General features: G+C 39.8%; 1 protein-coding gene across 1 annotated transcript in view; it reads right to left on the bottom strand.

The window, feature by feature from the left end:
* Positions 1-17,354, bottom strand: part of EPS15L1 (epidermal growth factor receptor pathway substrate 15 like 1) — a 73,088-nt gene that overhangs the window by 27,371 nt on the left and 28,363 nt on the right. The window contains exons 13-21 of the mRNA XM_065422400.1: positions 17,158-17,243; positions 16,305-16,377; positions 15,518-15,679; positions 7,733-7,930; positions 7,157-7,321; positions 4,077-4,203; positions 3,658-3,708; positions 3,092-3,228; positions 475-535 (exon numbers count right to left, since the gene is read on the bottom strand). Of these exons, the coding sequence (XP_065278472.1) occupies positions 475-535; positions 3,092-3,228; positions 3,658-3,708; positions 4,077-4,203; positions 7,157-7,321; positions 7,733-7,930; positions 15,518-15,679; positions 16,305-16,377; positions 17,158-17,243 (1,060 nt within the window). The remainder of the gene's footprint in view (positions 1-474; positions 536-3,091; positions 3,229-3,657; positions 3,709-4,076; positions 4,204-7,156; positions 7,322-7,732; positions 7,931-15,517; positions 15,680-16,304; positions 16,378-17,157; positions 17,244-17,354) is intronic.

Below are 17,354 nucleotides of genomic sequence, written 5' to 3'. Positions count from 1 at the left end.
ATTCCCCACTTAAAGAGGAATTCCCCAAAAGAGTTAATGTTGCCTCAGGTTGGATTAATTTATCTCCTGTTTCTTCACTGCTTGCTTAGAAGAAAGGTTAGGAGCAATGCATAGCGCATGTGTGGAGGATCCCTCGATAGTCTGTAATAAGTACACTGTGATGATGTATCCCATAGAACTGCAGTCTGCTTTTGCTATTCCGAGGCTTGAGGGTGAACTCTGTACGATTTCCAGTGCTGGTGCTAGCCCATTGGGGGTTCTAAGCAGGAATATTTTTGGGGGCCCCCCACAACACATACTAATAATTAATAGGGGGCCCCCTTGAGCTGCTCAGGGCCCTAAGCAATTGCTTGGTCTGCTTATGCTTACGCACTGGCTCTAGCAATCTCCAAATTTTAACTGATATACTTGTGTTTCAAAAAGGCAGCAGAATTTACCTGTGCATTTTACAGGAAGAAAATACTTCCCTCTTACCTGGGCCTTTTGAAGAGATACTTGAAGATGTGAAAGGATCGCTACTTTCAAAGGGGTCAGGCTAAATGAGGAGGAAAGAAGAAATGGCACGTTAATAATTTTAATGTATTCTGCACTTACCTTTCTGTGTATACCAAAATCTTCAATACATTATGAAAACTGCTATTCTAGGCCAAATTAATCTCTAGTACAGTGGTTCTCAATTCCCCCCCCCCCCCACGGACCACTTGAAAATTGCTGAATGTCTCAGCGGACCACTTAACGATCTTTCCAAATGTTGTTTGTACCATTAGCTAACTATTGTAAAGCGCTTTGGATAAAAGGGCTATATAAAAAAATCCTTAATAATAAAAGGTTTTTTTGTTCTACAAATAAAAGCACACAACTCATATTTTAATATCAGTAGTCTTACCTTTCTAATGCGATGGATGTGCCCTCTTTCCCCCACCACGGCAGCCCCCGATCTGGGGCTGTGAAGGAGGGGGGTCTCTCCCCCATCACAGCAGCCACAGAGCTGAGGCTGGGAAGGAGGGCCATCTCTCCCTGGCAGTCACAGCCCTGGAGCTGAGGAAAGTCGCCTCTTTCTCTGGCTGCTGCAGCCCTGCATGTCCCAAATTCACCCCCAGCCCCTCTTCTCACCCCAATGCCCCCTCCCACCTACCCCCTATTCCCCCCAGGCCACCACCTCACCTTACATGTGCGTCTTCTCCAGGTACCTAATTAGTGGAGCCACGCCTGCACGGCTCCACTAATTAGGTGGGTGGCCCTTCATTCTTTCATGTGCAGCCGCCCAGGCATGCACCTTAGAGGGAACTATCCGCGGACTACCTGAATGGAGCTCGCGGACCACAGTTTGAGAACCTCTGCTCTAGTGTAATTCTAGTATAGTCAATGGACTTTGAATTTGACCAAATATTATGAAATACTCTTGTTGGATAAATACACATTATTAGTGCATGTAGGTCTTGATAGCAATGATACAACGTGGAGTTGCTGACAATAAAGGCAAGTATCCCACTGAGCAGAACACATTCCAGAGCAGGGGATCTCACAGTAAATAAAGCTGGTACTAGTCTATGATGCAAAGCCCAAGAACATACTTGTACAGAAGTCTGTTGTCAAAATGTTCAGACCTGAGCGCCAAAAGTTGGCATTTAAATAGACCTGGCTTAATTTCAGAGCTGCTGAGTACCCACAACTTCTCATTAAATAAAGAGTAGCTACAGGTACTCATCAGCTCTGAAAATCTGGCCACTTATTTAGCTGCATATCTTTAGGCACTGCAGTTTGAAAATGTTGCCCTATGCTTGTAAATAGAAAGGAATTCTCTGAAACACATTTTCACCATAAGGATACCATTACTCTGCTATAAGTAGGGCCCTACCAAATTCACAGCTGTGAAAAACGTGTCACGGACTGTGAAATCTGGTCTTTTGTGTACTTTTACCCTATAATATACAGATTTCACAGGGGAGACCAGATTTTCTCAAACTGTGGGTCCTGACCCAAAACAGGGTGTGTGTATTGGGGGAGGACTGCAAGGCTATTGTAGGGGAGGGGTCATGGTATTGCCACCCTTACTTCTGCGCTGCCTTCAGAGCTGGGTGGCCAGAAAGCGGCGTCTGCTCACCAGGCGCCCAGTTCTGAAGGCAGCACTGCCAGCAGCAGCGCAGAAGTAAGTGTAGCAATGGGAGGCCAGAGAGTGGCAGCTGCTGGCTGAGGGCCCAGCTCTGAAGGCAGCAGCACAGAAGTAAGGGTAGCAATACCGTACCATGCCATCCTTACTTCTGCGCTGCTGCTGTCAGTGGCACTGCCTTCAGAGCTGGGCTCCTGGCCAGCACCTGCTGCTCTCCAGCTCTGAAGGCAGCACCACTGCCAGTAGCAGCACAGAAGTAAGGGTAGAAATACCGCAACCCCCCTACAATAACCTTGCGATGCCCCCACTAACCCCTTTTGGGTCAGGACCCCTACAATTACAACACTCTTTCAGATTTAAATATCTGAAATAATGAAATTTATGATTTTAAAAATCCCATGACCGTGAAATTGACCAAAACGGACCATGAATTTGGTGAAGCCTTAGCTATAAGACAAGTACAAAATCTTGACTCTGAACTACTCTTTATTCAAATCCATTATGAATTATGTTACACCAACACAACTTTGCCAAATACCCAAATGATTACCTACCAAGAATACTCATATAAAGTTGGTATTGTATGACTTATGTTGTGCCACTAAGTATGTCAGTTACAGAATGATGGATGTTTGGCAATGCATACTATTTCACATTGATGGTAGTGTGGTACAGGACAAAATTTCCATAAAATGGAGACAAGGCAAAGGGGGTTAATTTAATTTCTAGTATAAGAGCTCATGATGAGCTGCTGTAACAGCTGTAAGTCATCAGTTCCAATGGAAATGAGCAGAACTGCTCCTGGACTTGGTAATTCACACCCACTATTCAAGAATGTAATTAGTCACATGTCACCTATATAAGACTTAAAAAGAAAATCTCCAGACACCTTTCTCCTGTTTTGCCTTTTAGGCAAGGTACCTGCATAACAGTAGAAAAGTTTATTATAGTGCAACATACACAAATTTAAAAATTACCTACCTTTGAGGGCAGCGTGGGTTTTTTTGTGAATGGATCTGAGGTAAATGGATCATTCTTCACCTGTTTCTTAAAAAAATCCTCAGAGACAGAACTACGAAATGGGTCACTTTCTTTAAATGGATCCCCTCCAAATGGGTCTAGCAAAAGAGTTAAGGGATGTAAACAAAATGTACTGCTTTACAGGTAAAACACTAGACAATGTGCTATAGGGAACAATCATGCATTAGCAAGGAGTCAGAACAAATATGCCTTTATCTCAAACTTATTTATCAAATAATAAATGATTGATATATTTTACTCTAAAAAAGAAGAAAACTATTATGATTATTTTAAATTCCAAATAAATGGATGTTTTATGGAGTTTATATTACAGTTATGAACTACATTTAATAAAATTGTATATACCTTAATAAACTTCTTCCTGAGCTCACTCACACGCACACACATATTCTGGGCTCCCCAGTTTAAACTGAAAATCTGAAGTTTTGGAAGGCCAGCTCTATACTAGGCATATCTATATTTGGCTACAAATTATATCCCACCTGTCTCAAAGAAAAAGCTTTTACCTGTTGAAACAGGTGGTTGTTCTGAAAAAGGATCATTCTGGAATGGATCATCTAGGTAAAAAAAAGAAAAATATCTTGTTTTGTCACCTACTTAGAGAAGGTCTCCACTGCCCTATAGTTTGGATTAATGGGGTATGAACAGCAGGCACACCAAAGTGCTGCACTGTAACTCCCCTGTGTAGATGCTACGGGAGCAAACTTAAAAGAGTAAACTCTGGACCTTTAAGTTTGTACCCCGAGCATCCACACAGGGACGTTACAGTGCAGCACTTCAGTGAGCATTGCTCTTCACACCCCTTAGTCCAAACTGCAGGGCACTGTAGACATACACTCAGTTAATAAGATTAGCACAGTTTGTAAAAATACATTTATAGTACAATATGGTCTTCTGGTTCTTATATTAGCCATCAGTTACTTACTGCCTTTGAAAGGGTCTGCTCCTTTAAAAGGATCAGATCTGAATGGATCTTCGGCCTGGAATGGGTCTGTATGCAATTCTTGTGTATTATTACTAAACAATAAAGCTTTATTCTTGAAGGGATCATCCTAGAATTAAGAAGAGAAATATTACAAAGATATTATCAATATTAAAATGATTAATCATCCAGTTAGAATACTGATGCATCTTATTCCTGTTCAATGTTATTTTAAATTCAAGAAGCTCCTTATTGAAACCAGACGTGCCCTTTAAACTGAAGCAAATGTCAAATACATTGCTTGAGGCTACACAGAACATCAATAACTGCATACAGCACACAAAAACGTGTTATTTCTGATTTTTGCATATTAATTTCTGAAATGCCTTCACAAACTTTCTAAAATTCCACCCATCTAGATTTTGCAAAAGCCCCAACTCCATGTAAAACATCTTAATTTCCAAGATAAATATATCTTTCCACAAATCTTTGGCTATTGACTGCTGTCTAGACTATAGCGGAGCAGGAACAATTATAACAAAACTGTTTCGAATAGATCTACCCCAGTCCATTTGACAAGCAAGAACAGGGATGGATTTCCTTCTAAAAACATGCTATCCTAGCTATGCTGGAAACTAACTCTCCTACACAGATGTAATCCATAGCATAGTTTTCAGGTTAACTATGGTTATTGCTAGCACAGTTCAAGCCAATTTTGCTAAACTAAAAAAAACAAGCCACAACCACAACATATGAACTGACAAAGTTGTGTCAATTCTTCATCATATGCATTTGTTTGTATGATATATCCTTATACCCTAGTCTTTGCCTATTTTGTGTCTTTTAGACTGTAAACCCTCTGGAGTAGGGATTGTCGCTTATGTTTGTACAGCACTCAGTACAATGGAGCTCCAATCCTGACTGATGCCTTTTGACCATAATAAATGTTTACTAACAACAACAGACAAGGCCTTGGAGTTTACAAAGCTAAAGGATCTCTCCTCAGTATAGAAGACACAAATGAAGAAGTCTAAAATTAAATTTTTCAACCGCAAAAGAAACAAAATACAGAGGAGGCAGGAAGGATTAAGAAACAGAAAAGAAACAAATGCTTTACAAACTTTTCTATATGAACATAGAGTTTTCTTCCAGTAAGTGGTTCTCAGTCTTTACCAATAAAAGCGACATTCCAGAGACTTCCAATTGAAATTGAGTTTGACAATAACCATTCAAGCACAAAGACTGAGCAGCAAAGTATTAAAAAACAACAAGTTTGTGAGAACAACACAGTTCTGAGATAATCCCTTTCTTTCGCAAGTGTTTTCCCTTTGTTGCTTGAGCAGAGACAAAGTAATGCAAGGCAGAAAGGTACAGTACTTTCTGAATGCTTATTAGGCCAGTGTACTAAATATACTATATACAATATAGTGGTATTCTATAAGTATTTGCATGTTATTAATGCTATCACATTTCACTTAAATGTTTATTTTGAAATAGGTCAAAGTGCTTTGGATACCTAAAAACAGAAACACTATCTAGAAAGCTATTCTACTTTCACTTTTATATAATCAAGACGTCTAAAATAGCAAAATAAAATCTGATTTCTACAAAAAATAAAAACAAAACCAATAAATATGGAAAAATAAAATTTTCTTGAAACTCCCTGCAAACTGGGTATTTTGTAGACAGTGTTCATAACTTTTTAATTTTACAAAAGATTTTAAATGACAATTATTTAAAAGAGCAAACAATTTCAACCTTCCTCTTATGCTGGGATAAATTGTGGTCAGGTATAATAGCAAATGTAGAACAATGAGCTTTGCTCAAACAAGATCCAATCCATCCGCACATCTCTTTGACTTGACTTTTTCCTTAGATAGGCCTCCAAATTATGAATGGGAGCTCATGGTACAATCAGGCTAACCCTACAGTAAGCATCTTATTTACAGAAGGGTTTGCAAGATGGCTTTCCTTGGAGAGGACACATGAACAGCATATGGATGGATACAACATGATGACTTACAGTTGGAGAAATGAACATACAAATTATAAACATTGGTTGTTTATGTAATTTACTAAGGATTAGTATTAGGAATAGCTGCCTAAAGGAAATCAGTTAAGAGAGTTCTTAAGATCCTGAAGGAATATATGGAGGCAAAATACACAGCTAAAATAAATATACTGGATGAGAGAACAGTGATGCTGGGGATATTTTAGAGGAAGACAGACGTCCATATATTATTTTTTGGATAAACTCTTATGGTTTAGGTTGTATTGCTGAAATGTGTAAGTGTACAACTCACATCCTGCAGAAAAGCAGAAACCGTACATGACTGAAGGACTCCAAGAGAACAGCTGGACTGGAATTTAAAAGAAATTTTTCCCTATTTTGCTCAGCCCAAAAGTCAGACAGGCAACACATTACAGCCTGGCTTAGAACATTTTAGTTCTCGTGACGATTAATTCTTATGTCTTATCTATGCTAGAAATAGTTTGCTGGTATAGCTGTACTGTCAAACTGTCCTACTGGAGATGCAACTTATTCCAGCAAAAAAGGTCTTTGTGTCTACATTTAAAACTTTTACCTGCATAACTATGTCACATAGAAGTATGGGGGGGGAGGGGGCGGGGGGGGGGAGAGAGGGAAATCACAACCATAACCAATAGCTATGCCATGAAAAGCTCTTGCGTTCATGCAGTTATACTGGCAACACTTCCTTTGGCCAGTATAGCTTATTTAGTTTGAAGAACTGCTATAAGCTATACCAACACAAAGACCTTTTTTGCTGGAATAAGTTGCATCTCCAGTAGGACAGTTTGACAGTACAGCTATACCAGCAAACTATTTCTAGCATAGATAAGACATAAGAATTAATCGTCACGAGAACTAAAATGTTCTAAGCCTATGGATGGAGGCTGCCATCTTGCAGAGATTACAGTGCCTTTTAAGGTCACACAGTCAACTAAATAAAAATCTTTTTACAATTTGAGTTTAGGTGCAAGTTACAAATCTAATGATTGTAAAATGTATTTTACACTGCATTGAACCATAAATCCACTTGTTACTTTAATTCAGTCTTTACCATAGCTCCAAAATTGCCTCTTTCTTTCTGTGCAATTCCTTCACTTATGTCTGCTAAATTCGTCATACTACCACCATGAATCCCATTCAGAGCTTCATTATTTTGTTCAATACTTTTACTGATTTCCTGGTGACTCTCTTGAAGTTGAGAAAGTTTACTTCTCGCCTAAATAATGAAAAATATTTCAGTATCATGCAGGATTAGACATACACTCATATGAGCAAACAACTAGCTACTCTTTGAGAATGAAAACTAGTACTCATTGACAAATCTGAACATTGCATTCACTCTGGAATTTGGTTACTGCAGGGCTCTAGAGATATGGGAGTAATTCTGCGTGAGGTTAAAAACAATTGTCAAAGTGTTACAGTACTGTCCTATTTTTTTTTATTATTATTATTATTTTTTTAACATGAACTGGCAATCAAACTACTAGTCTGCAGTCACAAACCCTTATGCAATTATAGCAGTCTATTTTTTTTCTGCAGGATTCACTTTGTAGGTGCAGTTCATCCCTTCCTAAACTACTGGGCTTTAAAAGAGGGAGAAAGATGTGTATAAGACTACAGAGAATACCTGATTAATTTCTTCCTGTGTTGATTTTAAAGATTTAATTATTGTTTCAAGTTGCACTTTTCCTGCTCGGATACTCTGTTCTAGCTGAGTCTCTTCTTGCTGGAGACGATTCAGCTCTGCTTTTGCTCTATTCAGATCATCTTCCTGTGATTTTAAATCTGATTCCTGAGACTGAATCTCCATTTTCAATGATGAAATCTGAAAAAAATTGCCATGCAGTGCCAACTTTAGAGTGCAAATTGAAATTAAAGTAACATTATTATTAATTGTGATAATTAATATTTCATTATATTCAAGATACTCAAGATAGTTAAGTCCCAGACAGACTGCAAAGAGCTACAAAAGGATCTCTCAAAACTGGGTGACTGGGTAACAAAATGGCAGATTAAATTAAATGTTGATAAATGCAAAGTAATGCACATTGGATCCCAACTATACATATAAAATGATGGGGTCTAAATCATAGGCGCAGACTTCCCCTCTTTCCCCTGGGTGCTCAACACCCTCTCTGCCCCTGGCCCCGCCCCCACTCCACCCCTTCCATTAGGCCCCGCCCCTTCCCCAAAGTCCCTGCCCCAACTCCACCCCCTCCCTGCCAATATTCCATCTCCTTCCACAAATCCCTGCCCCGGCCCTGTATCTTCCCCGCCTCCTTCTCCTCTCTCCCCCTCCCCCCCCAGCGTGCTAATGCTGCCAAACAGCGGTTTGGTGGCGGCTGGGAGGTAGGCGGAGGAGTGGGGACATGGCGCGCTCGGGGCATAGGCGCCGACTCTGTGGGTGCTCTGGGGCTGGAGCACCCACAGGGAAAAATTGGTGGCCCCGCCCCCAGCTCACCTCTGCCTCCTCCGTGAGCGCGCCGCTGCGACCTGCTTCTCCCCCCTCCCTCCCAGTGCTTGTGCCGCCAAACAGCTGATTCGCGCAAGCCTGGGAGGGAGGGGGGAGGAGGAGGAGGAATGCGGCCTGTGCCTCCTTTGCCTGTGACTTTTTTTTTAAAAAAAATACATTGAATACATTTATTAAAGTGGTCAGCTTTCAGCAGAACCAAATTTATAAGGGTTATACCAATTTCCTGTTTCTTATGTACCCATATGACCAGTGTGACGGGATCCTCAGGGTGCATCCTGGGAATGTGGGACTGCTGTGTCCCCTTAACTCTCCATGCTGGGCTGTCTCTCACAATACCTTGCTAGTGACAAGCAGCAAACCCCTCCAAGCGCTGTTATCACTCAGCGCAACTGCATGTGGAGTCCTACACCCAGCTAGATTGCATGAATGTTCCCAGAGCCACTCATGAATCACACAGAATAAGGCACCAGCCAAATCTCCCTAGCTCCCAGCCTTGTACCTCAGGAATATACAGTCTTGCATTGCTCAAGACGAGCAGTGAAAGTTTATTAATTGGTTCCCCACTTCATCAATGGAAAGTGGATATACACCAGCCTTTATAAACCTGAGCAGATTTACCAAACACTTCAGGCAAACTCACTGGTAAAGATAAACAGTAAAACAAGTTTATTGATTACAAAAGATAGATTTTAAGTGATTATAAGTGATAAGTCAGAGTTAGTTACCAAAAGAAAAGAAAATATAAGCATGCAGTCTAAACTCTCAACCTTATTAGATTGGGCAACATCTAGATTAAGCAGTTTCTCACCTCACTGGATATTGCAGTTCATAGTACACAGGTTTCACCCTTGAAACCTGGGGCCAGTCTCCTCTGTTGGAGTTTTTAGTCTTCTGAGTGTCCTTGTTGCTTGTGGCATAGGAGGGGGGAGGAGAAAAGGCCAAGCATGGGGCCACTGTGTTCTGTTTTATACCCTTAGTCCATGTGCTTGGAGAACAAAAAAGTCTAGGCATGTCTGGTGGGCATTGCTGAGTCCCCAGGCAAGGTTGAGCAATGCCCCTGGTGTGGCCTTATGCAGGCGAGTCATTGAATTGTAACTCCTTTGCTGGACAATGGCTGTTGATGGTTGTTTGACACCTGCCCGGGCATTGGTTACTTTCCTTGCTATTGTCTCTGGGGAACTAATATCTGGCCGATTCCCCAACTTACAGCATGATCATAACCTTTCCCCTGATATCTTACATGGCGTCTTTTATATGCAATATCACAATTATATAAATGAGGAATATGGGGGTTACAGGGCGCGCTCCCCTGTTGTGTAGAGTGTCACAACCGGTCAAACTGAGTTTCTATAAAAAGACAACATCTTGACTATACTGAAATCATGTTAGAAATGAACAAGCAAACTTAAAATGTTGATCATTATAATAATGCACCTTAAACATTTTCTGTATTGAAACTTTAAAAAGACTCAAAACCAAACTTCCCAGCTTTGAGTCTGGTTCCTCTAAAATTGGCATTTTCACCTCTAACATGAATAATATCTAGTTGGGCAACTTGTAAATATTGACAGAGTCCACAAGACAAGAGGAATATTGTTGCTTAATCCTACTTCCCACTTTTTATTAACCTTTTCCTGTTTGTCAGGCTATTAAAGAAGTTCACTTATCTGTATTTTCATCAGTGCATTAAAAGCCTGTGGCTTTAAGCACTAATATAGAACTGAAACACAAATTCTGATGTTTGAAACTACCGACTGAGTCAAATTAATACTTCCTGCAATTTTAAGCTACCAGTAAAACAAAGTTACCTAACTGAACAAGAGCACCAGAGCATTATTTATCTTGCTGTATTTCTTTTCTTCTCCATTTATTTATCCATCACAAGTAAAAGAACAACAAAATAGATGTATACGCGCTAACACCTTACAGCAGCACCCAAGAACAATACAAATGACTAGGCAAAGAGTTAAATAAGCTACTAAGATGGAAATAAAGATCAGAAGTGACTACCACATAAACTGATGGGAATGTGATAGGGAGGTGTGCACCATGAATCAGTACACCCTTTAGGGTTTTGTTTTTAAACACTGTATCATTAAAATATCACATGTTCACCTAAAAGACCCTCAACTTTATACATTAATGAGAGTTCATATTCTTTTGGAAGGGTCTCTTCTCCCAGAATATGGAGATAGAGTATGCTGGACTCCTCAGATAGACAGATACTCTATTCAGATATTTCAAAAAAATAATCAATGCAACGTTATCAGCCAAAAATATATTGAATAGGCATATGATGACACTGCCTCAATGGAACAGCCAGCCTGTTTTAAGAAGAGAGAAAACTAATTTTTAAAGCAATTCCTACAGTGCACAGAACAAGGTGGTCACCCCTGGATTATCCACTTCCACAGACTGATGCCATTGATGACATCCCAATCCACTTCTCTATCACAATTTATACCCATCACCTGTGCCTTTCTAACATCTCCTCTTGCAGATGGACTGCCACAACTCAAGCTCAACATGGCAAAAACTGATCTTCTCAACTTCTTACTACAGTCTGATATTCTTCATTTGTCTACATCTTGGTCTCCGCCTTGACTTCTCCTCCTCTTGGGCTCATAAGACCATAAGAACGGCCATATTGGGTCAGACCAAAGGTCCATCCTGCCCATTATCCTGTCTACCGACAGTGACCAATGCCAGGTGCCCCAGAGGGAGTGAACCTAACAGGTAATGATCAAGTGATCTCTCTCCTGCCATCCATCTCCACCCTCTGACAAACAGAGACTAGGGAACCCATTCCTTACCCATCCTGGCTAATAGCCATTAATGGACTTAACCTCCATGAATTTATCTAGTTCTCTTTTAAAGCTTGTTATAGTCCTAGTCTTCACAACCTCCTCAGGCAAGGTGTTCCACAGGTTGACTGTGTGCTGTGTGAAGAAGAACTTCCTTTTATTTGTTTTAAACCTGCTGCCCATTAATTTCATTTGGTGGCCCCTAGTTCTTATATTATGGGAACAAGTAAATAACTTTTCCTTATTCACTTTCTCCACGCCACTCATGATTTTATATACCTCTATCATATCCCCCCTTAGTCTCCTCTTTTCCAAGCTGAAAAGTCCTAGCCTCTTTAATCTCCCCTTTCCAAAACCCTAATCATTTTAGTTACCCTTCTCTGAACCTTTTCTAATGCCAGTATATCTTTTTTGAGATGAGGAGACCACATCTGTACGCAGTATTCAAGATGTGGGTGTACCATAGATTTATATAAGGGCCATAAGATATTCTCTGTCTTATTCTCTATCCCTTTTTGAATGATTCCTAACATCCTGTTTGCTTTTTTGACTGCCGCTGCACACTGCGTGGACATCTTCAGAGAATGATCCATGATGACTCCAAGATCTCTTTCCTGATTAGTTGTAGCTAAATTAGCCCCCATCATATTGTATGTATAGTTGGGATTATTTTTTCCAATGTGCATTTTCCCCCCAGCACCTTGTCTCAGCCACTCACCCTTCAGACTATCCAAAATGCTTCTGCTAAAATATTCATTCTCCGGATCACAGACTAGATCACTCACCACTTTCAGTCTCTTCAATGGCTTCCTCTTGTCTTAGGGCTTGTCTACACAAACATTTAGCTTTCAGCAAGCTGGGGTGTGAAGCTACTCCCACTAGCCTGCCATGAATTAACTGTCCATGGGGACCCTGGGGACCTGTCTTCCAACAGTGGCTAGTGCCAGATACTTCAGAGAGAATGAACAGAACAGGGCTATTATAGTGATCCATACTCTGACATTCAGTCCCACCTGCTGGCAGTCAGAGTTTTAGGGACACCCAGAACATGGAGTTTTGTCCCTGACCATCTTGGCTAACAGCCATTGAGGGACCTAGTTTCCATGCACTGATGTAGTTCTTTTTTTTAACCCAGTTATACTTTTGGCTTTCACAACACCCCGGCAACGAGTTCCACAGGTTGATTGTGTGTTATGTGAAGAAGTACTTCCTTATGTTTGTATTAAACCTGCTGCCTATTAATTTCCCCTGGTTCTTGTATTATGTGAAGGGGTGAATAATACTTCCTTATTCACTTTCTCCACACCATTCATGATTTTAAACACCTCTCTCATATCCTCCCTTCAGTCATCTCTTTTCCAAGCTGCACATTCCCATATGAGGAGAGATTAAAAAGCTGGAAGCTTCTCCATACCCCTAATCATTTTTGTTTCCCTTCTCTGTACTTTTTCCATTTCTAATATATATTTTTTGAGAAGGGGTGACCAGAATTGCACCCAGTTTTCAAGGTGTGGGAATATCATGGATTTATTAAGTGGCATTATGATACTTTCTCCCTGATTATCTATCCCCTGTGTAATGGTTCCTAACATTCCGTTAGCTCTTTAGTCTGTTGCTCGACATTGAGTGGATGTTTTCAGGGAACTATCCACAATGAGTCCAAGATCTCTTTCTTGAGTGGTAACAGCTAATTTACAACCTATCATTTGAAATGTATAGTTGGGATTATGTTTTCCAATGTGCATTTCTTTGCATTTATCAAAGTTGAATTTACTCTGCCATTTTCTTGCCCAGTCACCCAGTTTAGTGAGATCCCTTTGTCATTCTCTGCAGTCATCTTTGGGCATAACTATCTTGAGTAATTTTGTATCATCTGCAAACTTTGCCATTTCACTGTTTACCCCCTTTTTCCAGATCATTTATGAATATGTTGAACAGCACCGGTCCCAGTACAGATCCCTTCCCTCCCTTTGTTTCCTTCCTATCTTTTAACCAGTTAGTGACCATGAGAGGGCCTTCCCTCTGATTCCAGGATTGCTTACTTTGCTTAAGAGCCTGCAGTGAGGGACCTTGTCAAAGGCTTTCTGAAAATCCAAGCACACTATATCCACTGGATCACCCTTATCCATATGCTTGTTGACAGTGTGACACTGACAGATCAGCTCAAATCAAAACCACAGGCCAATTCACTTGTGTGTGGATATCAAAAAAATGTTAATGTTATTGTCTTCACATACTTGTTACCTGTAGTTTACTATCACATTACATTAAGCATACCTCGTATTTAATTAACCCTAGATCAAAAAGTGTATGTTAGTGAGAATTTACTTGATGTGAAAACTGCATGAAAACTAATGAAAGATTGTTTGGATTGTTGTAACTAAATGCACTGTGCATATCTTTGTAATTGGATTGCCCATCAAACAGGACAGGCACCTTGGAACTGTAAATGAAGAAGCATGCTAACTTCAAAGCATGGATCATTATGTTCAACAATGGGAAATCCACAGACTCAGTCTGCATTTAGTCAACAAAGAAAAAGCCTATGCCATGATGGAGATTGCTTACCAGATTGCTTTCTGGGGGAAACCGCTATAAGAATGGATTCAGGGAATAATCAGGTATCTCTGAACTGCTTTGGATTAAAATGGGATGGAATACTGAACAAGTGGACAGAGATCCCCAGAATTACATTTGGTATGCCTGAGGAACTTTTGGAAATCTAGCAGATTACAACAACTCTGTTAACATTTTGGATTTACAAACTTGGAATCACCTGTTAATGTACTTAACCTGCTTAACCTCTCAATAACTCTCATCCTTTTTTCCTTAGCTAATAAACCTTTAGTTATGTGAGGTGATTTTTGGTTTTAATAACCTTTCATCACAATGTCCAGTTTGTCTGGGTGGCAAGATTGGCAGGAAAGCCTAAGAGGACTGTCTGTGTCTCCATGGTAAGGCTAATATAGTGATCAGGAGTTCACATTTGTTACTGGCTTCGTGAAATCTAATAATAGAATATACCACCAGTTTGAGGTGTCTGCCCTGTTTTCTGACAGTCTGACCTGAGTTCGGCACTCGCAGTGGTGAGCCACTTAAGACAGCGTGACAGACGCCCTCTGAGAATTCCAATAGATTGATGAGGCATGACTCTTCTCCAACATATTCCATTCATCTACCTGTCTGAGAATACTGTTTTTTACTATAGTTACAACCAATTTGCTTGGTACTGAAGTTAGGCTTACCAGCCTGTAACTGCCAGGATTGCCTCTGAAGCCTTTTTAAAAAATAGACGGTACATTAACTACCTCCAGTCATCTGGTCCAGAAGCTGATTTAAACAAATAGGTTACATACCACAGTTAGTAATTCTGCAATTTCATGGTTGAGTTCCTTTAGAACTCTTGAGTGAATACTATCTGGGCCTGGCAACTTATTTCTGTTTAATTTATCAATTTAATTAAATTAATTTAATTTAATCAAAGCCACCTCTACTGACACCTCAATCTGGGACAGTTCCTCAGATTGGTCGCCTAAAAAGAATGGTTCAGGTGTGGGAATCTCCCTTACATCCTCTGCAGGGAAGACTGATGCAAAGAACTCAATTAGCATCTCTCATTCCCTTCAACTCCCCCTCCCTTTGCTCCACCCTACCCTTTCTCCTAATCCCTCCCTTTGAACCATTTTCCTCTCTCCTCTTAACTTTTTGTACCTTCTTCCATGCTGCTCCCCTATGTTGGAACTTCAACCCCACACACCTCTTTCGTGCACCAAAAAAGTAACTTCTCTTTACTGTATCCCTCCTCAAAACATATTTCTCTCCTGAAACACTGGTGTGATCATCTTTCATAAACATTGCCACTACCTGTACCACTGCCCAATGATGGTAGCTCCAGTGGAGAGGGACCATGCTTTTCACGTTCTGTATGGTGCTCAATAAATATTCATGACTGTTAGAAAAGCTATTCAAATTAATAAAGCCCTTTTCTGCACCTGTGTATATTTGTATAGTATAGGCGATTAAGAGCAACATTAGCAGGCAAAACAAGAGTTATTTACTATATTGATAAACTGTTTTTTCCCCCCAATAAAAGATGCAATATGCATGATCACCTCCAGAATTAACACACACTCACCATCTGTGTTTCTTCCTCGCATTTCTGCCTCACATCATTTAGCATATCTTTCAGTTTGGCTTTCTGCTGGTCCATTTCATCTAGGCGGTCTTGAGCATCTTGTTTCTGAGCTTCCAGCTCTTGCAAGTTACTTGTTTCTCTGTCTAAATCATTTTGCAGTTCCTGAAAAAAGTTCCACAACATTATAGACTACACTTAACCGATGTCTTGTGACAAGCGGTTAAGCTTAAAGAGACGTACTGAAGTAGGCAAACCCCAAATTCAACCTGCCTGTGTTGCCTATAGAATTTCCCCCATTCAAAGGTTTCAGTGATTTTTGTAAACAGATTAAAAAAAAAAAAAAAAACTGCCAGCACTTCAGCACTCATGAGTAATCTACTATAAGAAATCAACGTCCATGCGATGGGAGAAGAGTCTCAGAAGACAAGGATTTCAGCTATTCTAAGCCTATTATAAATGATTTTTAGAACATGAATTTCAGAATTTAGATGGGATACCTTCACAAAGTTGTTTAAACAGTATTAATGAAGCATTAACAAAGAGAAACATTTTCTATTATATTCTATACTATCTGCATTTTACACTAACCAGCATCAAAACAAAATATTTTCTACAGTGCACAGAAAAATGAAATCATTGCTACAAGTTATTCCCCCAGTGCCAGAATAAATATACCCAGATGAATGTGGGGGAGAAAAAAAAAAAAAAAAAAAACTGTTCAAAACATGGATGGTGCTTCCTGTAGAATTTTAAAGAAATGTCATTAATAATAATCCAGAGTTTTTACCTGAACTTCATTGGTTTTCTGTCTAATTGAGTCCTCCTTTTCTCTAATGTCCTGCTCTAGTGAATACTTTTCTCTGTAGGGAAAACATTCACATGACTGATACAATTAATATAAGACAATATTTTACAAAAAGTCAATTAAATGTTCTTTTGTAAACAATGCACAGATGAAAAAGCAATCCTACATTTGTGTCATACTTTCAAGAAGTAATTAAGAAATATGCTTTTTCATATTTAAAGACTGATTTGCCACACAATCAGTCTTCTCATTTCATGCACTAGGCTCCAAGTAACCTTCTAGGCACTGCTCCTGATCTCAGTGTAATCAGTGGGAGTTATTATTAACTTCAAAGACAGCCAGATAAGGCTCCTGAACTGTAGCATTCAAGAGACAATATAGGACCAATGGAAGGAATGATCACCAGTAACCAAAGGGAAGTAATACTGAAACTGTTCTACTAATCAGGGATTCAACTGTTCCATTTAAATGAAAAGGAAGGTTTTAGTTTGTGCAAAATTTATTTTACTTACCTCAGAGTGACATTTCAGAATGAACTACTCTGGCTATAAATAAAAAAATATAGTGAACAATTGGGTTCAACTATATAAAAGGTGATGGGATCCTATTTTTGATCGTACCATATATACACACACACTTTTTTTAAAAAACAAGAATCTATGGAACCAATAAATGTACTGCTCCCTAATGAACTAGACTAAGAAAGGTTTCCTCTTTTTTGGAGGGCACAGCGGTTAGAAACTGTTATGCAATTTGTTAAGAGCCATCATTAGTGAGGAGAATCCTCCATTTCACAGGTTCAGAATTCTTAACTTTAACAGTACACTATATTTACCTCTGCAGATGTGCAATCTCTTGACTAATATCATCGAGTTCTTTCACGCCTGTAAATTCTCCTGATCCGACAGAACTTGAACTATCCTGTAAGAAATCAAAATATTCCATTATAAAGCAAGCCAAAATGAAGAACAGGAACGTATTCTGGGCAAAGATTGAAGACACAGGATCCACCCCTCACTTTACACTTGGCCA

This window comes from Emys orbicularis, chromosome 24 (genome assembly GCF_028017835.1).
Source record: "Emys orbicularis isolate rEmyOrb1 chromosome 24, rEmyOrb1.hap1, whole genome shotgun sequence".
NCBI classification, from domain to species: Eukaryota; Metazoa; Chordata; order Testudines; family Emydidae; genus Emys; species Emys orbicularis.
This window is presented reverse-complemented; position numbering and strand designations above follow the sequence as displayed.